At 51.9% G+C, this 27,896-nt stretch overlaps 2 protein-coding genes across 2 annotated transcripts; one reads left to right on the top strand and one right to left on the bottom strand.

Annotated features, from left to right (window-relative positions):
* Positions 1 to 13,175: 13,175 nt before the first annotated feature.
* Positions 13,176 to 16,725, bottom strand: rbm14a (RNA binding motif protein 14a). The gene is made up of 4 exons (XM_084442375.1): positions 16,710 to 16,725; positions 15,429 to 15,800; positions 14,395 to 15,199; positions 13,176 to 13,923 (listed from the first exon to the last, which is right to left on the bottom strand). The coding sequence occupies exons 2-4, from the start codon at positions 15,775 to 15,777 to the stop codon at positions 13,671 to 13,673; spliced, it is 1,407 nt and encodes a 468-aa protein (XP_084298501.1). The 5' UTR covers positions 15,778 to 15,800; positions 16,710 to 16,725; the 3' UTR covers positions 13,176 to 13,670.
* Positions 16,726 to 18,436: 1,711 nt separating this feature from the next.
* Positions 18,437 to 27,581, top strand: rin1a (Ras and Rab interactor 1a; the record flags this gene model as incomplete). The annotated part of the gene is made up of 10 exons (XM_084452632.1): positions 18,437 to 18,622; positions 19,357 to 19,471; positions 19,653 to 19,725; positions 20,063 to 20,154; positions 20,403 to 20,932; positions 21,386 to 21,809; positions 22,662 to 22,982; positions 24,241 to 24,372; positions 26,167 to 26,324; positions 27,276 to 27,581. The coding sequence occupies 10 exons, from the start codon at positions 18,437 to 18,439 to the stop codon at positions 27,579 to 27,581; spliced, it is 2,337 nt and encodes a 778-aa protein (XP_084308758.1).
* Positions 27,582 to 27,896: the final 315 nt, after the last annotated feature.

Raw genomic sequence — 27,896 nt, forward strand, 5'->3', positions numbered from 1 at the left:
ATACAGGCGTGTGTTGCGTGATGTGATACATGGTTGTAGCGTGTGCTGTGATACATGTGTGTAACATGCAAGTCTTTCACAGTTCTATTTTTAGACCAAGGTTCTGGATTGTTCTAGAAATAATCAGTCAGAATATAAAACTGCACCAGAGTCAGAAAGAAAGAAAGAAAGAAAGGCCCATTTGATAAGAAATGATGTGTGTATACTGTGTGTGTGCGTGTGTGTGTATGCGGGGTCCGTTTGCGTGTGTGTGTGTTTGTTCTGCTACTGTCCAGATGGCCGTACAGAGCCTGCAGAGTGACCTGAAGTTAATATCTGAATGATGAGGAGCAGGACTCAGACAGAACTGTCTCTTATAAGTAATTGACTACACTGCATGTTCCTGTAAATACACAAGGCGGGACTATGGTTTGGAGCCAATCATATTGGAGCGATGGATCTAAGGGAAGACACTAGCATTCCACTAGCTGTCCTCCCCCCATACCTACACCAGCTGTATGGCTGTGCGTTTGTGTGTGTGTGTGTGTGTGTGTGTGTGTGTGTGTGTGTGTGTGTGTGTGTGTGTGTGTGTGTGTGTGTGTGTGAGTGCGTGTGTGTGTGTGTGTGTGCGTGTGCGTGTGGTTGTGTGTGTGTTTGTGTGTGGGTACGTGTGTGGGTGTGTGTGTGTATGTGTGGGGGGGGTACGTGTGTGGGTGTGTGTGTGTGTGGTTGTGTGTGTGGGTGTGCGTGTGTGTGTGGTTGTGTGTGTGTGTGCGTGTGGGTGGTTGTGTGTGTGTGTGGTTGTGTGTTTGTGTGTGTGTGTGTGTGGTTGTGTGTGTGTGTGCGTGTGTGTGTGTGGGTGGTTGTGTGTGTGTTTGTGTGTGTGTGTGTGTGTGGTTGTGTGTGTGTGTGTTTGTCTTCTCTCTTCTCTACGCTCTGTCAGCCTCCCCCTCGCAGGCCCACTGGTCCAGATCTAATCACACGTTTGTATGTATAGGACTCAGACAGCCTGGCTTCCTCTCCTCCTCCCTCCCTCTCTCCCTGCCTGGCTTCCTCTCCTCCTCCCTCCCTCTCTCCCTGCCTGGCTTCCTCTCCTCCTCTCTCTCTCCCTCCCTCTCTCCCTGCCTGGCTTCCTCTCCTCCTCCCTCCCTCTCTCCCTGCCTGGCTTCCTCTCCTCCTCTCTCTCTCTCCCTCCCTCTCTCCCTGCCTGGCTTCCTCTCCTCCTCTCTCTCTCTCTCCCTGCCTGGCTTCCTCTCCTCCTCTCTCTCTCTCCCTCCCTCTCTCCCTGCCTGGCTTCCTCTCCTCCTCCTCCTCTCTCTCTCTCCCTGCCTGGCTTCCTCTCCTCCTCTCTCTCTCTCTCTCCCTCCCTCTCTCCCAGCCTGGCTTCCTCTCCTCCTCTCTCTCTCTCCCTCCCTCTCTCCCTGCCTGGCTTCCTCTCCTCCTCCTCCTCTCTCTCTCTCCCTGCCTGGCTTCCTCTCCTCCTCTATCTCTCTCCCTCCCTCTCTCCCAGCCTGGCTTCCTCTCCTCCTCCCTCCCTCTCTCCCTGCCTGGCTTCCTCTCCTCCTCCCTCCCTCTCTCCCTGCCTGGCTTCCTCTCCTCCTCTCTCTCTCCCTCCCTCTCTCCCAGCCTGGCTTCCTCTCCTCCTCCCTCCCTCTCTCCCTGCCTGGCTTCCTCTCCTCCTCTCTCTCTCTCCCTCCCTCTCTCCCAGCCTGGCTTCCTCTCCTCCTCCCTCCCTCTCTCTCCCTGCCTGGCTTCCTCTCCTCCTCCTCCCTCCCTCTCTCCCTGCCTGGCTTCCTCTCCTCCTCCTCCTCTCTCTCTCCTTCCCTCTCTCCCTGCCTGGCTTCCTCTCCTCCTCCTCCTCTCTCTCTCTCCCTGCCTGGCTTCCTCTCCTCCTCTCTCTCTCTCCCTCCCTCTCTCCCAGCCTGGCTTCCTCTCCTCCTCCCTCCCTCTCTCCCTGCCTGGCTTCCTCTCCTCCTCCTCCTCTCTCTCTCTCCCTGCCTGGCTTCCTCTCCTCCTCTATCTCTCTCTCCTTCCCTCTCTCCCAGCCTGGCTTCCTCTCCTCCTCCCTCCCTCTCTCCCTGCCTGGCTTCCTCTCCTCCTCTCTCTCTCTCCCTTCCTCTCTCCCTGCCTGGCTTCCTCTCCTCCTCTCTCTCTCTCTCTCCCTCCCTCTCTCCCTACCTGGCTTCCTCTCCTCCTCTCTCTCTCTCTCCCTGCCTGGCTTCCTCTCCTCCTCTCTCTCTCTCTCTCCCTCTCCCTGCCTGGCTTCCTCTCCTCCTCTCTCTCTCTCTCTCTCCCTGCCTGGCTTCCTCTCCTCCTCTCTCTCTCTCCCTGCTCCCCCTCCTCTAGGTACAGTAAGCAGGATGGATGGAGGGCGCAGGAGGAGAGAGGGAGGAGGGAGTGGAGGAGGGGTGAGAGGGAGAGGAAGACTAAGCAGGGAGGGGAGGGCAGGAGGAAGGGAGGGGAAGAGAGGGAGGAGAGGGAGGAAGGAGAGGGAGAGGAGAGTGGAGAGGGGGAGAAGATGAGAGTGAGAGGGAGGGAGGAGAGGGGGAGGAGAGTGGAGAGGGAGGGAGGAGAGGGGGAGTAGAGGGGGAGGAGAGCGAGAGGGAGGGAGTAGAGTGGAGAGGGAGGGGGGAGAGGGGGAGGTGAGTGGAGAGGGAGGGAGGAGAGGGGGAGGAGAGCAGCAGAAGGAGAGGCAGATGCTCGTGCCTGGGATGCCTGTGAGGGGATGATTATCCACAGAGAGAGAGTAGCACGATGAGCACGAGGTGTTCAGGAATCAGGGAATACCTCACGACAGAGAGAGAGAGAGAGAGAGAGAGAGAGAGAGAGAGAGAGAGCGTGTGAGTAAAGGATTGTACTGGCTGCCTCCCACCCTTTCTCTCTCTCTCTCTCTCTCTTTCTCTCTCCCCTACATATATGTGGTGAGAAAACTGAGCCTCCCACTCATGATGAAAGATGCAGGAGGCTTAGATTCTACTCTATCTTCAGTAGATTCTATTCTATCTTCAGTAGATTCTACTCTATCTTCAGTAGATTCTACTCTATCTTCAGTAGATTCTACTCTATCTTCAGTAGATTCTATTCTATCTTCAGTACATTCTACTCTATCTTCAGTAGATTCTACTCTATCTTCAGTAGAATCTACTCTATCTTCAGTAGATCTAACTCTATCGTGAGTAGATTATACTCTATCTTCAGTAGATCTAACTCTATTGTGAGTAGATTCTACTCTATCTTCAGTAGATTCTACTCTGTCTACTTCTACTTCAGTACAGTCCATCTTGTCTGTGCTGCTCTAGCCTGCTGCCAGAGACAGGCTGAATGTGTGTCAGTGATCTGTGTAAAACATTGTCCGCTTGGCAAATGCTCCTAGTGTCGCCCTGGTATTAAAGCTATTTATAACCCTATAGTGTGTGTGTGTGTGTGTGTGTGCATACAGGGATTATTCTTCCCAGTACTCTCCCTTACAGAAGGTTACAAGGAGAGGAAGCAGATGAGGAGGAACGGGAGAAGAGAAGGAGAAAGAGAGGAGAGAGGAGAAGAAAGGAGTGAATGAGAGAAAAGGAGGGGGAGAGGACGGAGAGAGAGGAGGGGGAGAGAGGGAGAGAGAGAGAGAGAGGGGAAATCAAACAGAGTTGCCTCTTTTTAAATATTTCATGCAGCAGTGCTGCTACTGTCTCCCGAACACTACCCTGAACACCAGGACCGTCTCCCCAACACTACCCTGAACACCAGGACCGTCTCCCCAACACTACCCTGAACACCAGGACCGTCTCCCCAACACTACCCTGAACACCAGGACCGTCTCCCATACACTACCCTGAACACCAGGACCGTCTACCCAACACTACCCTGAACACCAGGACCGTCTCCCCAACACTACCCTGAACACCAGGACCGTCTACCCAACACTACCCTGAACACCAGGACTGTCTACCCAACACTACCCTGAACACCAGGACCGTCTCCCCAACACTACCCTGAACACCAGGACCGTCTCCCCAACACTACCCTGAACACCAGGACCGTCTCCCCAACACTACCCTGAACACCAGGACTGTCTGGAGACTCCTAGGGGCTGAAGGACCCCCCCCCCTAACCAGCGACATGCTGGATGTCAAGGTGTTGAGGCACAGTCAGCTATGCATGCATCATGCGTTATATTTCCCTCAATAGTATTTTTGTTGCACCTGAATTGGCAGCGTGTTTACATAGACGCTCATGTAAAGTGCTGAATGAGTCAAACCTTTTATTAGTGGTTATTTTGTTCTTTACAGAATCTCATTGTCCTGCCGCTGGATCTGTTCAGGTGTCTGTGTGTCTCCAAGGAGATGAAGCTGTGGTCATGTGACCTGCTTTGCAGATCTGAGGACTCCTGCTTAGCCAGGTGTGTGAAATGTGTGTGTGTCTGTGAGGTGCGTGTGTGTGAGTATGTGACGTTGTGTGTGTATGTGAGAGGTGTGTGTATGCGTGTGTGTGAGAGAGTATGTGAAGTATGTGTGAGTGTGTGGTTCTGTCTGTGTGTTTGTGAGCTATGTGTGTGTGTCTCCTTCCCTCTCTCCTCACCTCCACCCCATCCTCTCCCCCTGACTCCTCCCTCTCTCCTCACCTCCACCCCGTCCTCTCCCCCTGACTCCTCCCTCTCTCCTCACCTCCACCCCGTCCTCTCCCCCTGACTCCTCCCTCTCTCCTCACCTCCACCCCGTCCTCTCCCCCTGGAAACCTCCGGTCCAGCGCTGAGGGGAGAGGGAGGAGTCAGGGGGGGAGGGAGGTCTCAGGGGGAGAGGGAGGAGTCGGAGGGAGAGGGAGGAGTTAGGGGGAGAGGGAGGAGTCAGGGGGAGAGGGAGGTCTCAGGGGAGAGGGAGGAGTCAGGGGGAGAAGGAGGAGTCAGGGGGATAGGGAGGAGTCAGGGGGAGAGGGAGGAGTCAGGGGGAGAGGGAGGTCTCAGGGAGAGAGGGAGGAGTCAGGGGAGAGGGAGGAGTCAGGCTAGAGGGAGGAGTCAGGGGGAGAGGGAGGAGTCAGGAGGAGATGAGGGACTCAGGCCTGGAGCACAGGTCCAGTATTCACCCCCAGACAGCAGGGAGGAGCAGCAGAACCCCCACCATGTCCCTGGAACCCCTGAACACAGCCGGAGTTCATAGTCAGAGTTCATAGTTCAACCCAGCTGTGAGGAGGACTGAACCCAGCATGTTAGCCAGTCCAGCCCAGCCAATCACCAGTCCCCCTCTCCTCCCTTCTGACAGAAGGACAACTGTGAAATGTAATTGCATTAGTGTTTGTGTGTCTGCGTCTGTGTGTTTGCAAACATGGTTAGCAGATGGGAGCAGATGAACGGTGTGTTTCTTGTTCCCGTGGTAATCTGCATAATCTAAGACTAACGGCCATCAAATAGACTGACTTGGCTGCCAGGCAACGCCGGAGCTCCAGTAAGAAGTTTCGAAGACAGCTGTGCCCAGGGCTGGACTGGCCATGTGGCGTACCGGGCAAATGCCCGGTGGGCCGGACCTACTTGTGGGCCGATCTAAAAAAAAAAAAAAGAGCTAACGAACGGCCCATAGAGCAGGGACAGCGGCCCATTGGTCCATTTTCTATACTGACACTGGGCTGGCCCAATCATATGTAGGCCCCACCCCTCCCTCTGTCAGTTTCAGGTGTCATTTGCGTGGGCCGTTAGAGAGCCAACTAGCCTGGCCCGCAGTGAATGGCCTGTCCCCCCGTCAAACAACAGCAGCAGCAGCAGCACCCCCCCCCCCCCCCCCCCCCCCCGGCAACAAATCGCGCAGCACCCCCCCCCCCCCCCCGTCAACAAAACGAAACTGAAGGTGTTCCATCTCACCGCGTCGGCTGGGCTAGTGGCCTCACTGGGGCTACATTTCCCGGTAGGAAATATTCACACAGTCCAGCCCTGCAGGTTATCAAAAACGAGCATTGTCCTTTAACAAAGCGTAAGCCCCCCCCCCCCCCCTTCTGAAAGTGGGCCGGTCAGGGACCAAATGCCAGGGCCGAATTTTTGTCCCAGTCCGCCCCTGGCTGTGCCTCATCTTGAGGATACTAACAAACACACAAACACACACACAAGCGCTCACGTATACACACACCCCCACACACATGCGCTTACGTACACACACACACACACACACACACACACAAGCCCTCATGTACACACACACACACGCTCACGACGTACACACACAGCATCTCAGCAGAGAAGGTGCTCAGTATTCATTTCCTGGGAGGAGCAGAGACAACATGACTCTCCTGGAGCACAGAACATTTCTCCTGGAGAGACTCTCCCCTCTCCTCCCTCCCCCCCCTTCCTCCTTCTACGTTCCTCCATCCCATCTCCTCTCCCTTCCTCTCCTCCTCGCCCTCCTTCTCATCCTCTCCTCCTCACTCCCCTGTCTGGGCTACCCCAGCTCTGAGGTGTGTGTGCAACATAGGTGCAGTGTAGTAGTGTCTCTCAGAGATGTGTGTGTAGTAGTGTCTCTCAGAGGTGTGTGTGTGTGTGTGTGTAGTAGTGTCTCTCATAGGTGTGTGTGTGTAACAGCCAGGTGCAGGCAGGTCTCTAGTAGAGCATGTCCTCCTGATCCTGAAATATCCGATAAAGACGAGGGACATGTCCAATTGTCTCATCTCAACAGCCTTGAGACAGAGGGTCTTATTATTCCATTGTATCTTGGGACATAGGACACAGAACACACACACACACACACACACACACACATACACACACTTCTAGCTGCGGGGCGCATCTACGATGGAGAGGTAGATGCGAAGGTTTTTCTCTGGAGGTTTAAATCCAAACATCAGTGAGAGCTCAGTCAGGCACGGCAGACACACATTCACACACATCACATCAACCATCATCTCAGGGTCTACAGGGGATGGAGGGATGGATGGATGATGGATGGAAGGATGGGTGGATGAATGGATGATGGATGGATGGGTGGGTGGATGAATGGATGATGGATGGATGGATGGGTGGATGGATGGATGGATGGATGGATGGATGGATGGATGGATGGATGGATGGATGGATGGGGGGTGTTGTGTGATGTCTTCTATGATTTATAGAAGACATTTGGTCGAGAAAGAAACATGTTCAGATGTAGAAGGTCCATTAATAGAGTGAGTGTCTGAGAGGACAGGCCTGGGTTGGGGGGTTGAGGCCTGGGTTGGGGGGTTGAGGCCTGGGTTGGGGGGTTGAGGCCTGGGTTGGGGGGTTGAGGCCTGGGTTGGGGGGTTGAGGCCTGGGTTGGGGGGTTGAGGCCTGGGTCGGGGGTTGAGGCCTGGGTTGGGGGGTTGAGGCCTGGGTCGGGGGTTGAGGCCTGGGTCGGGGGTTGAGGCCTGGGTTGGGGGGTTGAGGCCTGGGTCGGGGGTTGAGGCCTGGGTTGGGGGGTGGAGGCCTGGGTCGGGGGTTGAGGCCTGGGTTGGGGGGTGGAGGCCTGGGTCGGGGGTTGAGGCCTGGGTTGGGGGGTTGAGGCCTGGGTTGGGGGGTTGAGGCCTGGGTTGGGGGGTTGAGGCCTGGGTTGGGGGGTTGAGGCCTGGGTCGGGGGACGTTCTGCCCTCGGGGGTCATGACATGGCAGTGATCACTATCATGTTTGAGAGGGGTGGCCTGTGTGTGTGTAGGACTGTGTTTGTGAAGGCCTGTGTGTGTAGGCCTGTGTGTGATTGTAGACATGTGCCAGTGCAAACCTATGTGTGTGTGTGTGTGTGTGTGAAGGCCTGTGTGTGTAGGACTGTGTGTGATTGTAGACCTGTGCGAGTGCAGACCTGTGTGTATGTGTAGGCCTGTGTGTGTGTGTGTGTGTGTGTGTGTGTGTGTGTAGGCCTGTGCGAGTGCAGACGTGTGTGTGTAGGTCTGTGTGTGTGTGTAGATCTGTGTGTGTAGGCCTGTGTGTGTGTGTGTAGATCTCTGTGTGTGTAGGCCTGTGTGTGTGTGACAAAAGCAGTTCTGCTGTTGACAATTCCAAACCTGTCGAAAGAGTTACCTTGGCAACGCGGAGGGCTGAGTGACGGGGCCGTGACTATGGACGCATGAGTGGGCGCATCACTAAACATTATACACTACTACTCATCCTACCTGGAGATATCTACATGATACACTACTCATCCTACCTGGAGATATCTACACTACATACCACTCATCCTGCCTGGAGATATCTACACTATATACCACTCATCCTGCCTGGAGATATCTACACTATATACCACTCATCCTGCCTGGAGATATCTACACTATATACCACTCATCCTGCCTGGAGATATCTACACTATATACCACTCATCCTACCTGGATATATCTACATTATATACCACTCATCCTGCCTGGAGATATCTACAATATATACCACTCATCCTGCCTGGAGATATCTACACTATATACCACTCATCCTGCCTGGAGATATCTACACTATATACCACTCATCCTACCTGGAGATATCTACATTATATACCACTCATCCTGCCTGGAGATATATACACTATATACCACTCATCCTGCCTGGAGATATCTACATTATATACCACTCATCCTGCCTGGAGATATCTACACTATATACCACTCATTCTGCTTGGAGATATCTACACTATATACCACTCATCTTATCTGGAGATATCTACACTATATACCACTCATCCTACCTGGAGATATCTACACTATATACCACTCATCCTACCTGGAGATATCTACATTATATACCACTCATCCTACCTGGAGATATCTACATTATATACCACTCATCCTACCTGGAGATATCTACATTATATACCACTCATCCTGCCTGGAGATATCTACACTATATACCACTCATCCTGCCTGGAGATATCTACACTATATACCACTCATCCTACCTGGAGATATCTACATTATATACCACTCATCCTGCCTGGAGATATCTACATTATATACCACTCATCCTGCCTGGAGATATGTGAGAGGAGGGGAAGAAACCAGGGAAGGCAATCAGGACACATTGTTCATTCCTGCCGATTCAAGCTCGGAAGCGAGATAATTTTTTTCATAAACATCCAGTTCTGTATTAGTTTTGCTATGGATGGAAATACACTATGATTGCAGGTGAAACATTTATAATCTATCAAATAAAAGATAAAACTTTAATCTTAAAGATGCAGATTAGTATGTCCTTATCAACGGTAGGCTAGTTCGTATTTTTGCTATCACCTCTTACCACCTAAAAATACATTTTCATAGTGAGCACAAAATGGTTGCCTGTTAGTCTCCAGTATTCTTAATACAGCCTAATAGTCAGCATTTATAGTTCCATGTCGCACACCTCAACAGGCCAAATACAATAATTCAACTCAAATTCATGGGATGCACCCTGTTTGGTATGCGTCTTCTTCCTGTGTGCCTTGCTGACCCCCCCATGAGCACTGTTTCTACCCTCCTCTCCTCTCATGAACACTGTTTCTACCCTCCTCTCCTCACATGAACACTGTTCCTACCCTCCTCTCCTCTCATGAACACTGTTCCTACCCTCCTCTCCTCTCATGAACACTGTTCCTATCCTCCTCTCCTGAACACGGTTTGTCCTGCCCTCCTGATCAGCCCCACCAAGGAGATGTGAGAACAATGAGAAGACAGAGGATGAGGAGAAAATGACAGCGTTGAAATTACAGTAGTGATGTTTTGTCTCCCCCCAGTGGCCAATAAATGGCCTAGATCTGGACCATGGAGCCTCTGAAGTCCAGCCGTCCTCCAGGCTGAGGTCCTAACCCCCGTCATGTTCAACCTGGACCAGACCTCTAGGACCAGACCTCCTCCAGGACCAGACCTCCAGGACCAAACCTCCAGGATCAGACCTCCAGGACCAAACCTCTAGGACCAGACCTCCTCCAGGACCAGACCTCCAGGATCAGACCTCCTCCAGGACCAGCCCTCCTCCAGGACCAGCCCTCCTCCAGGACCAGCCCTCCTCCAGGACCAGACCTCCAGGATCAGACCTCCTCCAGGACCAGCCCTCCTCCAGGACCAGACCTCCAGGATCAGACCTCCTCCAGGACCAGCCCTCCTCCAGGACCAGCCCTCCTCCAGGACCAGCCCTCCTCCAGGACCAGACCTCCAGGACCAGACCTCCTCCAGGACCAGCCCTCCTCCAGGACCAGACCTCCTCCAGGACCAGCACTCCTCCAGGACCAGCCCTCCTCCAGGACCAGCCCTCCTCCAGGACCAGCCCTCCTCCAGGACCAGCCCTCCTCCAGGACCAGACCTCCAGGGGGTTTCTGCTCACGGCTGATCTCTCTGCTGTTCTCCCCTCGTCCATGCTTCCCTCCTCTCAATATTAAACTATTAGAGGATGGCCTGCACACTGTCCTGTAAATAAGGCAAGGAATACCCCCCCCCCACCCCCACACACCCTCCCGAGTCCTGCTACAGAGTGGGACCATGCTGGAGTCTTTAAGACACCTCCCCCCACACACTCCGTCACCATGGTTCCTCTCCCTAGTTGCCTGGCAACAACTTGTCCTGGATACGAGATGACTAGTCTAGCTCCATAAATAAGATGCTTTCCATTAATAACAGGGTTAAGAGTACTAATATCAGTCAGAGGAAGGTTAGGGTTATACTAATATATGACATCACTTACTGATGGTGGAGATGTGACACGGTGTCATGCCAGCCCCCCTCCAGAGAACACCCCCCCCACACACACACATGAGGAAGAGTCAGACACCACACACACTGGCTGCTCATCTCAAAGTTCTTTATTCAACCTTACGAATATGATTCAATATGAAATTTGTGACTTTCAAATTACTTTCACACAGCAGTCAAAAAAGAAGAGGAAAAAACAACAACAACTTTGAATCCTCATAATCAGTCCTCTGTCACCTGTTTGAAAATGGAGAAAAACCCAAGGCTGTTTGTCTGACCAGGCTGTTTATCTGACCAGGCTCTTTTCTGGTCAAACCAACAGTGTCTCTCCGCTGTCAGTAAAGGGTTGAGTGCATGGCCCGAGCTATAAGTTATTGGTTAAGGTGGTGTAACGCTTTGTCAGTGATTGGTTGAGGTGGTGGGCGGAGCTGTACCTGGTTGGTGGAGGCAGGTTACTCACCCAGCATGCCGTGGGACAGACGGAGAAACCCTACTTCCTACTTCCTCATTAGAGCGTGAACTACTTCCCCTCTGGCTGGGCACACCTCAGAGAAACACGCCACAACACAAGCATGGGCAACAACACCTCCACCCCTCCACAACCCCCCCCCCCCCATCACAACACAACCCCCCCAACACAACCCTAACCACGTCCCCAACACAACCCTAACCACGTCCCCAACCACTCTCCAATCCCTTTATTACACATTATACAATTATTGTGACACAGCTGACCGCCCCAGGCCCCCCCACGCCCCCCACCCAGGACAGGCTGAGCTCACTCTTTCCCTGGGGGGTGATTTTGGAGAACCGATGGAGGGGGGGGTCAGGAGGACGTCGGTAGATGGAGCCTGACCTGTGACCTGTCTGTGATGACATGAGGAGACGGCAGGAGGAGGACTTTAGGACCAGGGTGGTCCTCTGGGGGTGAGGTGTGGTCAGGGTCCGGTAGTCAGCTGTTCTCAGCGCATTCGAGATCAGTCAGCTCCCAGGTGTGGTCCAAGTGCTGTCTGTGGTCAGGTGTGTGTTGTTGGGGATGGGTCTGAGTGTGTGTGTTGGTCAGCAGTGGCCTAGGTGTGTGTGTTGGTCCGAGCGTGTGTGTTGGACACGTGAGGTGGTGCGAGCGCGTGCGGAGTCGGGTATGTGTGGTTGTCAGGGGGGGACGGCTTTACCTTGGTGGTCTCCACCAGCGTCCATGGCAACCTTCCCCTCTGTCACCACCCTGGCGTCCAGAGCCAATGAGGAGCCTGGCTCCAGGGGCCTGTCTGTCAGCAGCCAATCAGCTGTGAGCTGTAATAGTCAGCGAGAGGAGAACGTGGCTGCAGGAGCTGTCACAGCAGTACACTTACATGCATGTATGAACACAGCAGACAGGTGGAATACACAGCGGCGTGCGTGTGTGTGTCACATCGGGGGGAGAGAGGAGGGGCCTAACTTATCCATCACACACTCAGGGCCCAGCAGGGGGGCAGCTCCAGTAGGGAAAGGACAGGCAGTTATCCTCAGCACACAGATGGCTTCGCTCTTTATTCTTAAACCAAACAACCACGGGTTCCAATCTAGTTTAACATTCCATTAAAGAACTTGAATAACGTTTGATTCCCCGTCCACAGAGGAGTAGGACTACCGTCACCTTCATCATCATCATCATCATCATCACAGGCTGTTCAGATCAACCAAAAACAAAAGAAAATGTCAAAGAAAAAGAGTGAAAAGTCTGCCCTGTACATGCGGGTGAAGGCTGAGGTCTAGTTGCTCCGCCCCCACCCCGGCCCTACAGGTCAAAGGTCAGAGGGATGGGAGTTCAGGGCACCTGAGTCCCGACAGGTGCAGTCTGGATAGGGGGGGGGTTCATAGTACGGGCCTACAAGCAGGGGCCAGCCTTCGTGGTACAGGCCTATCAGCATTTACAAAGATCAGCCCTGTATTACCGTATGCTGAGAGACAAAAGCTCTATCTCACCTCAAATAGAACGACTAGACAGTGAGAGTTAGGGTTAACCTTGAAAGGGTCTGCTCTCTCTGTGTGTGTGTGTGTGTGTGTGTGTGTGTGTGTGTGTGTGTGTGTGTGTGTGCGTGCGTGCGTGTGTGTGTGTGTGTGTGTGCGTGTACGCTCAGAGACTGAAACAGTAACAACCTTGCAAAGAGAAATCAGTCGCCCAGATCATAACATTGATGATTCCTCTTATATTCAACAAGATATTAATCTGAATGTGTTGTGACTTGGCACTCAGCTGAACGTGTGTGTGTGTGTGTGTGTGTGTGTGCGTGTGTGGTTATCTCTATGTGGAGTCCACTAGCAGATCTCTAGTCACACAGCCATACATACTCAGTCACACAGCTCCTCCAGGCCTAGCTAGCCACAAACCGCTAGCCTGCCCCAAACACACCAGCCCGCTATTGCACAAAACTAGGACTTATTTTTTCCTGTTCTGAGTGAATGCAGTACACCTACCCTCAACTACCCTAAGTCCAATCCAAGCCCCTGTCCTGTACCCAGAGCCCAAACCCCACCCGGAGTGGCAGCCATAGCCCAGACTCACCCTAACCCTGACTGACCCTAACACCGACTGACCCTAACCCTGACTGACCCTAACCCCGACTGACTCTAACCCCGGCTGTCTGACCCTAACCCCGGCTGGAAATGTTATGCTGCATAATAAGTGCAAGACTGACTGCACTATGGGAGAAGGCACTCCTCGGGCGGGGGCTCTACCCCCTGGGGGGGCGAAGGGCTAGTCCACTTAAAATGTATCTATTAAGAAGTGCCCCTTTAACATAAGAGTGCTGAGGGCACTGCTTGTTGGTCTAGAGGGGATGGACATCCTATGGGCATTGTGACCTGAACTAACTAACCAACAACTAAGTAACTATAACTACCCAGAAAGAAAAACCTGTTTGAAACAGGCGAACCTCAGAAGAGGAGGATATGAATTTGACTTATTGTAAAGCACATTCAGACCACTCTCATGCACCCGGCACACTCCTCAAAACTTCCCTCACTCACACGCGCGCACACACACACACACAGACACAGACACACACGCACGCACACGTGTGCAGTGGGAGGGGCTATAGGTAGGGCGGCTCTGGCGTGTGGAGGTGCGGGTAGTCGTGGCGATGGAGGAGGGGCTCCCTGTGTGGTGGAGGAGGGTCATACGCTCTGGGCGCGGCCAGGTGGGCGTCCAGCGACGCGGCGGTGGGCATGGCGACCGGGGGCATCACGTTGACCGGGGGGTAGCCGTACTGGTACTGCTGCTGGTACTGCTGGTACTGCTGGTATTGCTGGTACTGCTGCACCTGCTGGTAGTACTCGGCATAGCACCTGGAGAAGGGACACGCGGGATGTTACACACGCAGGATATGACATCACAGGATATGACATCACACCCACGTCACCTCGCCCCACTAGACGCAGGATGTCAGAGACGCCTGACCTGCCTGTGAGCAAAAGGACCTGGAATTGCCAGGATTGATCACACTGGGTGAATTTAAATCCATTTTAAAACACTATGAAACCAGTTCTCTTGGTCAGTGCAACTGTGTTTGATAACTTGCTCTACAACTGATTCTTGCTGTGAAAGTATCTAAAGTCTCTGTATTGTCTGTTATGTTTCTTTTATTGCTGTAACTTTGTTTCTGCTGCCTTCTTGGCCAGATCGCTCTTGAAAAAGAGATTTTAATCTCAATGATTCCCATCTGGTTAAATAAAGGATTTGATTGATTGATTGACGGTGTAGATGTGTCATCCCCTGGGCCGTGAGTACAGCTAGCCCAGCGGGCAGAGGAGACCTACCTGGCTATGGGGTCTCCGTCGGCGGCGGGGTCCTCGGGGCCCCCGGGGGGCGTGGGGAGGAGGGCGCGGCGCTTGGGCCGGGCCTGCGGGAAGGCAGTGGGGCCGGGGTCAGGCAGCAGGGGGGCGGAGCGCCTGATGGGGCTGCGGTCGCGGTCACCGGACTTGGAGCCGGCCTGCTGCTCCGCCAGCACCTGCTGCCCCTGCTGGAAGAACCGCGCCCGCGCAGCCTCGAACACCGCCGTGGGGTCCACGCCGCCGTAGGCGGGATCGGACGCCGGCTCGGACGCGCTCGACTGATCCAGCTGGGCGCCGCCGTCGTAGGAGGGGTTGGCCATGGTGTCGGCGTACACCTGGTTGGCCACGGTGCCGTAGACCTGGCTGGCGAGGGCGCCGTACACGGCGGGGCTGACCGGCGTGCCGTCGGCGCCGCTGGCCGAGGTCAGGCCCTTGAGGGCGGCGTACGTGGGGTCGAAGCTGGTGGTGTTGTAGAAGGAGTTGTGGACGCTCTGCTGCACCTGCAGGGGGAGGCCCGCCGCTGCCGCCGCCGCTGCCGCCAGCACCGCCGCCTGGCTCTGGTGGTGCTCCATGGAGGGCTTAGTCATGGGGGGCTCGCCAGGGTACAGGCCCATACCCCCGCCGCCCACCTTGGCCGTGGTGGTGGGCTTGCTGGGCTGCACCTTGGACAGCTCCACGGACAGCTGCCGGCCCTTGAAGGTGGTCCCATGGAGAGCCTCGATAGCCTGCAGAGCATCCTCCTTCCTCTCCATGTGGACGAAGGCGTAGCCCGCGTTGGATGACAGTCTGGCTGTGGAGCACATAGAGACACGGCACACAATCATTATGAGCAACACACACACGCTCTCACTGACTACCGACACAGCACTGAATACCAGCTACAAACACACATCCTCACAGACAACTGTCACTGACCACCAGCTGTAGAAAGACACTGCTCATTTACTTGCAACAGTTACAGACAACAAAGAATCACTGTTCACCGACTCCCAGCTACAGACGCAGTGCTGCTGACTGACCTTTGACCTTGTCACATTCCAGAACCTTCCCGAAGGTCTGGAACAGCTCTTGCAGGTCCTCGGCCGTGCACAAGGCGCTCAGGTTACCCACAAACACCTTGGTGGAGTTCAGGGGTCGCGCGCGGGACTCCTCCACCACCAGGTTGCGTCCGCGGAAGTCCCGCCCGTTGAGTTCCCTGATGGCGCGGTCGGCTGCCCCAGGACTCTGCAGGTGGATGAAGGCGAACTGGCGCAGCAGGCTGCAGGTCACCACCTCCCCGTACGGGGCGAACAGCTGGGTCAGGTCTTCCTGGCTGGTCTCCAGGGGAAGGTTCCCCACAAACAGCTTGATAGAGTTGTTCTTCTCCATGGCAACGGAGACAAGAGACACACCTGGGGGATAATATAGAGGGTTGCAATGAGACGTTTCTTAGCATAATAATTTGACACCAAAGCTTACTGCTAGCTAAACCTACAATGGAAAACCAAACGTAAGTAATAGGGTACCAGTTACTCATTGCATTGCTACAATATAGTACAATATAACTCCTGTAAACAATGCAAAATAGCTTGAGGACTAACTTTATCAGACTCCGATCACACTGTGAAAATCAATTCCGACGTTTCACTTTCCCTCCCAACCAGCTAGCGTAACGTTAGCTAGAGCGCGGTTATTATAGTTATAGGTTTGCATTCAATACAAACGAGTCGCTCACTGTACACGCAGACGGGCATATTAGTTCATTTTCTACAAACGTGCTGCTGCTATATTGCATAAGTAGGATAAGCTAACGTTAGCTACATTAGCTATTCTAGCTATCGTAGCTAGCTAGAATATTAGCTAGCTAGCTATCGTGCTAGTTAGCTAGCCTATCACTAGCTAGCTAATAACACCCTACGGCACCCAATTTCTAATCTAGCAACTCACAATCGGTGCTGGCTAGGCTAACTAACATTAGATTGTTAAATTTCTATGCTTGCTAACCCCAATCAGTACGATAGCAGTTAGCTAGCTAATATAGATACTCGGATGTGCTACTATATAAACTTCATATGGCCGGAGCTAACTAACGTTAGCTACAGTAACGTAACTGGACTAGCTAGCTTGCTATCTTGTGTTAGCCATCTTGTCTTGCCGGTAACGTTTCAGTTGACATTAAGTCTATAGTAGTAGGAACTGTTCAAAGTACAATACACAGTGCTTCACATTATGTATTTGAATAATAAAACAAAACGGTTAATATGACCATAGTTTATCACCAAGTTAGTATAGAAAAGTAGCACACTGTGTGAATTACTTACCTAACGCGCTGCAATATTTCCTATTACCATATCCGCTTCCGGTTTTCACGAGCTCGTTGGGCGGGTGTGGGTCGGGTCGGGTCGGGTGTGGGTCGGGTCGGGTGCGGGGTGTTCCAGGTTGCTGTAGCGCTGCTCTTGGCGGCTGTATTTCTATCCTACCAGAAGTTATGGGATTTTGCGTGGGATCCTTTGTGGCTGCAACTTCCATAACGTCGTATGCCCCTTTCCTTTAATAGCGTACCTTAGGGTCCAGACCATGGAGGTATAATATAAGACAGGTCCCATTACCCACTACCTGCGCCATGTCAGTACTAGGCTACGGGGCAGTAGCTATACCTCCATGGGCAGTAGCCTAGCTGGTTAGCCTGCAGCCTGGAGTTTGGTTTTGTTTTTTTTTGTGATTTTTTTTGCCAAGGTCATACGTCCAACTAAGCAGTGTTTCAATCACAGAGAGTCTAGGAACCTATAATATAATGTTGGCAGCCTTGACAAAAAAGTTATTGTTGGCTAGCGGTTCAACAGCTGATAAAATTCCCATAAATTATAATACTTTCATAATTTTCATTTAGCTTTCAATTTGAACTGCACATACGAATGAAACAGGCTAACTAATGACCCAAGCCGGGCGCAGCACTTGCCGGAGGACCGCTGATGTGAATGGAAAATAAGGAAGACCGGAGTTGAGAGGAAGTTGTTAGTCATAGTTCTCGGACTCTGAGACGTCTCTACCGGGAGAGTCCCATCAGCAAGAATAGCTTAACATGCCGCCGGTCAAAATGGGTCGAGTTGGGGCTGATTATATCTCCACACTTCTCCATGTCAAATAATAGGCTATTATAGGTCATCAGATGGTCAGTGGATCAGTACTCACATCTTTAATTTTTGAATAACAGCAGGACTCGGGACTTAAAGGTAGGCTGTTCTTGCCGTCATGCGGGCTACCAATACTGAAAATATTTATGGAGAGGAAATAGGGGAGATGAGGGCGCGCGACACCGGGAGTTCGACGCGCAGCCCGGTAAAACGCGTCTATATGGAACAAGTCTATGAAGGTAGTCTAAGTAATTGCACGCGTTGGTCACCTTTTTTATTTTTTAAATAAGGTCTGGATATTATTTTCAGGCAACTTATCGCCAATGTTTGCATGGTTCTTATTAGGCTGGACGGTAGTGTTTTGATTTGTAGGATGGTCTGTAGGCCTATCACGTTAGTTGGTAGTTAGTTTTGCACGCCTCCAGTCTGGCCGGTTGGATCTACTAGTCACATTTCTCTGTGTGTTTCCTGCTGTGGCGCACCAAGTCTGGACTCGCATGTGGGCAGGTTAGCTCCAGGCCTCTCATACCTTAGATCCACTTAAGCTCTCATCCTGCAGGCTCGTTATCTGGCAGTCGCAGACATCTTGTCACTTTTCATAATCACCGTCTGCTTTTAGAATACAGGCTCATCCTCCAGTATTATGGACTGCACTTAATGGACTGCACTTACAGTGCTTTTTTTTTTTTATTGTTACTAGATTCATAACAGGAGTTCACGGTTCAATGACGAGAGGTTCCAACAAGTCCACTGGAGAGAGAATAGGAGCCTACATTTGTGTGTGTGTGTGTGTGTGTGAGAGAGAGAGAGAGAGTCAGTGAGTGTGTCTCATGTAGAGTTTGCATGTACTGCATGTGTGTGTGCGTGCATTCATACATGATTGTGTGTATGTGTGTGTGTGTGTGTGTGTGTAGATGCAGTCGGAGCCCCTGTATGACTACCCGGACCCCCAGCCCCCAGTACAGAGGGTCGGACCCCAGAGAGCATCTCTGAAGAGCATCAGCGTCCTGGACCGCCTGCTGCTCACACACCCCGTCTGGCTCCAGCTGTCCATCAACGCTGCCACGGCCCTGCACATCCTCCAGAGGGAGCCCCCAGGGGTCCGACACACGCACGCGCGCACACACACACACACACACACACACACACACACAAACACACGCACACGCTCACACACGCACACACGCTCACACACGCACACACACAGTCTCTGTCTAAGACATACACAGTCACTGTCTCCCTCACACATACATGCACACACACTCTTTGTCTTTCTCTCTCTCTCACACACTCAAACACATACACACACACACACTCATAGTGGTTCTTACAATGTCACACGTACGGCTCCCAGATAGCAAGCGGATGTGTAATGATTCTGGGCCATATATGGGCCGGAACTAAGCCACAAGGGCCAGATCTGGCCTGTATATGGTCAGATCCGCTTGCTATCTGGGCTGGGTATTGGCAAGGACCTCATGATACGTATCATGATACATGGGTCACGATATGATTGTATCATGTTACATTGCGATATGATACAATATACATTGCGTACAACACGGCAGAAAATCGATACAGTATCGCAGAAAAAAAATATAGCAATGTGTTGCTGTATGGATTTCATTGCACAGCCAGTAGATGTTACCATACCATACCACTTTATTTATAGAGCACATTTAAAAACAACAAAGTTGACCAAAGTGCTGTACAAGTCAGACAACAATAACACACAAAGAGCACATAGTGAAACATACGCAGTATGTCACATGAAAAAGGACACGTCTCTTAGGCTGTGTCAGGACATTGACCCCGCTGGTGTGGTGTCCTGCAGACGTTCCTGGTCCGTAGGTCCAGCACGTCTCAGAAGAAGGTCCTGTGTGTCCGTCTGGCGGACGACAGCGTCCCCTCCTTCGTCAAACAGTGTGTGATCCGGGAGCTGAACTGCAGTAAGACCTCACCGCCTCACACACCTGGCCCACGGCCTACTGACAATCTCACTACCTCCTCTCCTCCCTCTTCTTTCACTCCTCCTGCTTTCTCTCCCTCTGCCCTCTCTCCTCCGCCCTTCTATCCTCCCTGACCCCTGACTCATCCTCCCTGACCCCTGACTCATCCTCCTCCCTCCAGCCTTCTCTCTGGAGAGCGCGGCCATCAGCTTCCCGGACCTCTGTCGCCTGATCGCTTTCTACTGTGTCAGCAGGTAGGACTCCTCCCTTTCCTGGTTACTGTCGCCGGGTTACTGTCGCCAGGTTACTGTCGTCTAATAACTATCAGTGTTGTCCTCGGCCTCTTCTGTTTGGTCCATATCACGCCCCAGCTGAATACCCTTCTGATACCTGCCAATACTATTGAGCAATATCTGTGATGTTGAGTAATGTCTGTGATCTCTGGTCTGTGATCTCTAGTAATGTCTGTGATGTCCAGTGATGTCTGATCTCTAGTAATGTCTGTGATCTCTAGTATGGGTTAGTGATCTGTGGTAATGTCTGTGATCTCTAGTATGGGTTAGTGATCTCTGGTAATGTCTGTTTGGTCAGGGATGTGCTGCCCTTCACCCTGGAACTTCCAGAGGCCATCGCCAAGGCAACCTCCCACAAACAACTGGAGTCCATCTCTCACATGGGCGTGGGTGAGTGCCATAGTAACCACTAAGACTTTGACAAAGGCCGCGTGGCCAAAACATTGTCTGATTATTAAATCACCTGCACCAAGAGCCAGAGTGTGCCGTTTGTTTTATTCAGTGGATCACCCGTTACTGGTGCCTCTCTGAGACCATCGACGGTGTGTTTTCTCCTCGTTCTAAACCATTGTGCCACACACATAACATACACACAACATATCCAGGTCAAGGTCATGGAGTGTGTGTTTCTTCTGCAGAGTTCTGGAGTTCTCAGCTCAACTTCCGTGGCCCGAGGGACGGCCCCCAAGCGCTCCAGGAGAAAGCCCCGCCCCCCAGCCCCTCCCCCGATGACTGCGCCACCCCCCAGGGGAGCCCCACGCTCTTCCAGGAGTTCTGTCCAATCAGGACGCGCGGCCCCAGGGAGCTGAACTGCGGGCCTGGCCAGGGGGCCCTCTGCTTCATCAACCCCCTCTTCCTGCAATCCCAGCATGCAGTAGACAGACGCCACCAGTTCAAACGCAGCCTGAAGGTGCGCGTGTCCACCGAAGCCTCCGGGCCCCTGTCCCCCCCTGTGGCTCCGCCTCCTCCCCCGCCGCTGCTGGCCAAAACGAAGGGGAAGAGGGTCAAGGGGGGCCAGAGGGCCGCGGTGGCCGGGGGGGTGACCGAGGGGGGCGGAGCTACGGGGACGGAGGCCCCCCGGCCTCTGAACGGGTCAGCCTCAGACTACGGCCCCGCCCCCGGCCCCTCGCTTCCTCCTAAAAAGGGCCCCCCTGACCTGCCCCCCACCGCCGAGGAGGACTACCACACACCCAGCACGCTGCTGAGAGGAGGAGAGAGAGGAGGAGGAGAGGAGGGAGGAGGAGAGGAGGGAGCGGCAGCCAAGGAGCTAGCAGAAGGAAGTAAGGGAGGGGAGGAGGAGGGGAAGAGCGCATCCGTTCAGAAAACGACCGCGGAGGTGGAAAGAGAACAGGGGGGAGAGGGGGATGAGGTGGTGAAGAGAGGAGAGGAGGAGGTGGATGGAGAGGAGGAGCTGGAGGGAGAGGAGGAGGAGGTGGAGGGAGAGGAGGAGGCAGAGGGAGAGGAAGAGGTGGAGGGAGAGGGAGAGGAGGAGGGAGAGGAGGAGGTGGAGGGAGAGGAGGAGGAGGTGGAGGGAGAGGAGGAGGCAGAGGGAGAGGAGGAGGCGGAGGGAGAGGAGGAGGTGGAGGGAGAGGAGGAGGAGTGGTTTTGTGTGACCCTGGAGAACGGACTGGTCCCGTGCCTGAGTGAGCTGGACAGCTGCAGCTCTCTGAGCAGCCTGGAGGAGGCAGCAGAGAGCTGCGCCCACAGGCCGCCCCTCACCAGGGGCTCCAGCAATCCCGCGCCCCCGCGCCAGCCAGGCTCCGCCCTCAGGAAGCTGAGCGCCGCCTTCGTGTCGTTCTTCGTGCCGGACCGGCGCGTGGCGAGGCTGGTGGCGGACCTGGCGGGGGACAGGCGGACCGCCTTCGGAGGGCTGGTCCAGGACTTCCTCCGGCTGCAGAGGGAGGAGCTGAAGCCCCACAGCCAATCAAATGCCGTAGAGCTACTGCAGAAACTCCGCCTCTTCCTGTCCCAGGCCAAGAGCTTCCTGCTGGACTGTGGAGAGTTGGAGCCACCCATCGAGACCCTGATACCTGAGGATGAGACCGGTAGGCCAGCGGGTTCCCCACAGCCACGCAAGCTGCAACATTACAACAGGGTTACTGGAACCAAGTTGAATTGGTTAAACTCACTTCTCAGTATACAGTCAGTAAAGACCGCCCACCCGCACCATCGAATCTCAAGTTTTTCGGAGGCGTAGCAGGCTAAAGCGCTTTTTATGACTAATGGCCCGGTGCACTGGTCAGTCAGAGGACCCGAGATCGAGCCCAACGTTGGGCAGGTGAGGGTGGAAGCTAGGGCTGTCAAAAGTGCCATGAAATTGAGTTTGAATATATTCGAATTAATTTGGTAGAGTTCGAACAATACTCAAATTTATATGTATTTTTTTCCGTAAGATTTTTCATGAATATAATAGCCTAATAAAATAACCCTTGACTGTAATATTGTACTGTGAACACTGTTACCCCTCGATGAGGTGTTAACTTTCATCTTTCAATAAGGTGCTGGATCTGGATTATTGGATTATTGCCCGTAAATCAATTGTAGCCTATAAATGTTCTGTTATTAATGTAAATCGCTGCATAATTTTTTTTAATTTTTTGAATATTTGTAATACTACAATATTCAAACTCTCAAATGTAGGTTTGAACTTCTTTAAAAAAAAGATATTCACATTTTTTTTGACAGCCCTAGTGGAAGCAATACTGACCAGGGACGCGGTGACACCTGTAACATTACAGCTACCTCACCCTCCAACGTTTACAAGTACATAATACACAGCTGGTGCCTCAAGAGTAGCATGTGTAGTGCTGAAGGAAAGCCTAGTGCAGTTTGTTAAAACTTTTGAAGGGTTGTGTGTGTGTGTGTGTGTGTGTGTGTGTGTGTGTGTGTGTGTGTAGACGTGGTGTTGGAGAAGGCGCTGTACCGCTGTGTGCTCAAGCCTTTGAAAGGACAGCTGGACTCCACGCTGCAGGCGCTACAGCACAAAGACGGCTCCGCCCCCAACCTGGCTCGCTGCCTCGGATTGGCCAGAGAGGGTGAACCGGAGGAGCGGTTTGGGGTGGGAAGGGCCGTGGCTGAGGCGGTAGGGGCGGGGCTGGAGAAGGGGAGGAGGAAACTACGCCTGATGAGGAGAGCGTACTCCCCGCTGGACAAGATGGCGCTGATGCTCCAGGTGTGCAAGCTGGTCTACTCCGCCATCAGGACCGGAGCAGGAGCAGGTTAGAACCCTCTGAACATTCCAACCATAGAACCCGGAATTCCATCTGGCCAATCAGAGAACTCCATAGATGCATAGTGGTCAGGGTCAGGGGACTAACTTGAACTCCAGATGGTCATCAGGGGTGAGTTCAGCCCTGACAAAACATAGCAAAATGTTTATTGGAACGGAGGTTCGTTGGTTGAAGCCCCCTGCTGGGTCAGAGACATTAAAGGAGTAGTAAAGGGAAAATGCATATTTAGCCCTGTTTTTAGGTTACTTATGATCATATACAATGTCAAAACGTTGACAAAACTAGCACTTTTGAGAAAGTTGATAATTGCTCTACCACCCTTTTGGTCATACAATGGATGTGGGTGGGCACCTTGAAAAATCATTCAAAAACATGTTAAACTCTCGATTTCAAAGACAAGAAGCACACCGAGGGGGTAATTGGTGTCCGTTGGTGTTCTGACATCAAATTCGCCGCAAAGTATGAATCCTGTATGGTTTTATTGATAATTTCATGAAATCAATTGACTTGTATTGACGCGACCGTTGTAGATGTGTAGATCAATCCGCAGAGGTGATTCAGGAAGCGGAACTACTTACGGTAGCTATTGTTTATGTTAGCTAGGCTAGCTAGTTTGCTCACTGCTCACGCTACTCTTTAGCTCACAGACAAGGAAGCCCTAGACTACAGTTTAGAAAACACTTATCAAAATGGTTGATCTAGAAGAGTATGAATTTGATCGCAAGGAATTAGACTTTGACGGCAGCGCTTATCGTTTCGAGCCTGCGCGAGATCAAGGCATTGCGCGAGATCGGAATCAGTTCAAGCGGAAGTTTACACACACATGTGCTGCGACTAAATAGTTCCATGCCAAGTATTTAAAAAAGCCTTTCCAGATGAACTAGAATCTTACTTTATGGCGAATTATATGTCAGAACGCCAACTAACACCTCGTGAGTTTGTCTTTGAAATTGAGAGTTTAACATTTTTGAATGATTTTTCACGGTGCCCATCCACATCCATTGTATGACCAAAACGGTGGTAGAGCAATTATCAGACTTTCTCAAAAGTGCTACAGTAGTTTTGTCAACGTTTTGATCTGAACCATTGTATATGATCATAAGTAACATTAAAACAGGGCTAAACATGATTTTCCCTTTACTACTCCTTTAACACAGAGAAAATGTCATTCAGCCTGGAAAACGTAGCACACTGCTTTGGGACTGAACTGTATCTCCACCCCTCCTTCCTGTGTTTGTGTCCTCAGGGCAGGAGTTTGGGGCGGATGACTTCCTGCCGGTGCTGAGCTACTTCCTGGTCCAGGTGAACGAGCCTGAGCTGCTGACTGACGTGCTGTACATGATGGAGCTGCTGGACCCAGCCTGCCTCACAGGAGAGGGTAGGACACACACGCACACACACACACGCACAAACACTCTCACACACACAAACACTCTCACACACACAGTCTCACACACAGTCTCACACACCCACACTCTCTCACACATACAAACACTTTCACACACCACCATCATCATCATCATCAACCTTTATTTTGCTAGGCAAGTTAATTAAGAGCAACTCTTATTTACAATAACGGCCTAGGTGGGGGTAAAAGCCCCCTAGGGGATGGGGAATAAAATAAAAAAGAGCAAGGAACAGGATTAGGAACAGGATTAAAAAAGACAAGTACACAAATATAGGCATCACAATCAGTGGCAGGATTAAGACGGACACAGCACATAACATTCATAACAACAAGCAGCGGCAGAAAAACATGGGCAGACCAAACAGAATTACAGAAACAACAAACATTCATGGAGGAGATACTTACGTACAACATGAACAGGGACTGATATATAGCAACAGTTTAGACATAACAACATGTTCACGTACAGCAGAGGAGCAGGACTGACAGGTGACAGCAGTTATGAAATAACACAGTATTAATGGCAACACAGCATCAGGAGTTTAGACAGCAGACAGCACAGTTAATGGAACAGTATAGTGGGCGGTTAGGTAGCAGTTTAAAAGACACACAGCTCAGGCTGTTAGGACATACAGCACATTTGGACATACAGCAGGATTAACAACAAAGCAAGGGTGTAGTAACAGGTTATTATGACACAGCACATTTAGCAGGGTTAAAATAAACAGCAGGGGTGTACAGTAGCAAAGGTTATGACATACAGGCAGAGTACAAAACAATCATGGGAGCAGGAGGACAGAGGAGCAGTAATGGTAGCATGAAGATAGCTCAGGAAAAACAGAAGAGTGCACTAACGTGTTCGTTATGGTTTCCCTGAAGGAACGGTCGGACAGAAATACATTTTTCCATAATCAACGTTTTTTGTAGCCTGTTCCAGCTGTCGGCTGCAGCGTATTGAAAGGAGGAGCAGCCTAGTGAGGATTTGACACTGGGGATATTAACCAGGATGTGTGTGGCTGAACGGGTGACGTGCTTTGGGGGTGGACGTAGGGGGAGCAGGTGTGTGAGGTGTGGGGGAGCGTGGCCGAGAAGTGTTTTGTAGACGAACGTCAGCCAGTGGATGTTGCGTCTGGTTTGAGGGAGGGCCGGTTTATGAGGGAGTAGAGCTCACAGTGATGGGTCCTGTAAGGGACATTTGTAGCTAAACGTATGGAGGAATGATATAAAACATCTAGACGCTCAAGAAGTCTCTTGCAGGCTGAGCGGTAGATTACATCACCAAAGTCGAGTATCGGCAGGACAGTCATCTGGACCAGGGAGACAGGACAGTCATCTGGACCAGGGAGACAGGACAGTCATCTGGACCAGGGAGACAGGACAGTCATCTGGACCAGCGAGGCAGGACAGTCATCTGGACCAGGGAGACAGGACAGTCATCTGGACCAGCAAGACAGGACAGTCATCTGGACCAGGGAGACAGGACAGTCATCTGGACCAGGGTGCGTTTCTCTGATGTAGTGAAGGAGGAGTGGTTTCTATAGAGAAAGCTAAGCCTTGCTTTGACCTTGGCCTGTAGTTTGGACAGATGTGCCGAGAATGACAGGGTGCTGTCGATCCACACTCCTAGGTACTTATAGGAGGTGACCACTTCCAGCTTTTTGCCATCTGCGGCCACGACACACACACACACACACACACAGTCTCTCACACACACACACACACCCACAGTAACTTCACCAGCACGCTACCTCTTGTGTGTTAAAGGAGGCTACTACCTGACCAGTGTGTACGCCAGCCTGTGCCTGGTCCAGAGCCAGAGCGACACGCTGCCCCCTGGTGGCTTGACCCGGGAGGGCAGGCGCTCCCTCAGGGCCTGGAGCCGTCGCCGTAGCAACGAGGCTCAACTGCAGCAGCAGCAGCAGGTAGGACTGACAGGTCAGGGGTGCCAGGGGCAACGGAACACCATGGCAACCACAACAAAAGACGTGCTGTATGTTGTTTGCGTTGTTCTAGAATGGTGTGTATTGTGTCATAGGTGATGGTGTGTTGTGTGAAATGTGTGAGGTAGGGATGAGACGGTATACCGTAAAACCGTGAACCGCGGTATAAAATGTCCAGGGTATTAGAACCGTGACATTCCCTGTGTTTACGGTATTACACAATAATGCGCTGCTGAAACTTCACATTTCAAGTTGCTTGCAACAGTTAATTTTGTAATTTAATATAAGCTTGCTATTAATAAACTGAGCTTAATTACAATAGTGTGTATTTTCCATCATGTGTTGCACTGTAGTTCCTTCAAAGTAAAATACTTTTTTTTTTATGTGTTGGGGAGGTGAAATGCCGTATACCGTGAAATACTGTAAACCATACAGTGTAACTAGATACAGTACCGTACCGTACAGCAATGCAAAAATCCATACTGTCTCATCCCTAGTGAGGGTGCTGTACTAGGGGTGTCTGTGTGTTTCTAGATGTTCAACTTCAAGTAGATTTATTTGTCAGATCTACAGAGTAAGGTACAAATGTACAATGAAAAGCTTGAGAGCTTCTCACAGTCAATGATAAATATAATAAATACAAGTAATATGTGAGGTCACAGATGTGTGTTGCAACGGTGTGTACAGGGCTGTAGAAAGATGCATGTTGTGTAGCTAGACCTATATGTGTGTGTGTATTGTGTAGCTAGACCTATGTGTGTGTAGTGTGTAGCTAGACCTACAGTATATGTGTGTGTATTGTGTAGCTAGACCATGTGTGTGTATTGTGTAGCTAGACCTATGAGTGTATTGTGTAGCTAGACCTGTGTGTGTGTAGTGTGTAGCTAGACCTATGTGTGTGTGTTGCAGCGGTGTGTGCGGGTGCTCTGCCAGCCTGAGGGGGGCAGCAGTGAGCTGAGGACCCTCCAGTGGAGGGCGGGGGAGAGCGTGGAGCAGCTGACCCAGCTGTGTGCCGCCAGCTTCCTGCTGGACCGCACTGGACCGTACCAACTCTACTGGCGGAGGGACGGACTGCTCCAACCCCTTCCTGCCCACGCACAAATCCAGGACCTGCAGGGCCAGGGCCGCAGTGGAACACCCCTCCTGTACCAGCACAGTGGTACATCCCAACACAGCAGACAGGAGAGTGGGAATGTTCCACAGCTGACCAAAGGGGGCGCTGTGGATCTGGGGGACTGAATGACCCATTCTTCTGCTCTGTAGTCTCGAAGCCTTTCCTCTCTCGGAGTCTCTCCTACGTAGAGTCTGGACTTCAGCCGCTTAGAATTTGTAAAAGGAAGTTATTAAAAAAACGCATCACTTCCGGTCTGGACTATCTACTACTCTCTACGGAATTTTGACGGGATATCCGCCTGTTTTTTCCCCAACTCCCTTCAACAAAATGTCAGCGCCTGAATACCAGACATAGTAGACAATCCAGACCGGAAGTCAACTTGTCTGGCCCGCGAGACTAGCCCTCTAGTTACCGAGGTCACCATAATCTGTGTAGACCAG

This window comes from Borostomias antarcticus (assembly GCF_949987555.1).
Source record: "Borostomias antarcticus genome assembly, chromosome: 1".
NCBI lineage: Eukaryota > Metazoa > Chordata > Actinopteri > Stomiiformes > Stomiidae > Borostomias > Borostomias antarcticus.

Bases quoted from the DNA above. Each gene is read 5' to 3' on its own strand.
- rbm14a (XM_084442375.1), bottom strand. From the start codon at position 15,777: ATGGAGAAGAACAACTCTATCAAGCTGTTTGTGGGGAACCTTCCCCTG. The intron at 15,200-15,428 runs GTCAGTCAGCAG...TGTGCTCCACAG, and splicing joins GGAATGTGACAAGGTCAAAG to CCAGACTGTCATCCAACGCG. The intron at 13,924-14,394 runs GTAGGTCTCCTC...TCCCTTCTCCAG, and splicing joins GACGGAGACCCCATAGCCAG to GTGCTATGCCGAGTACTACC.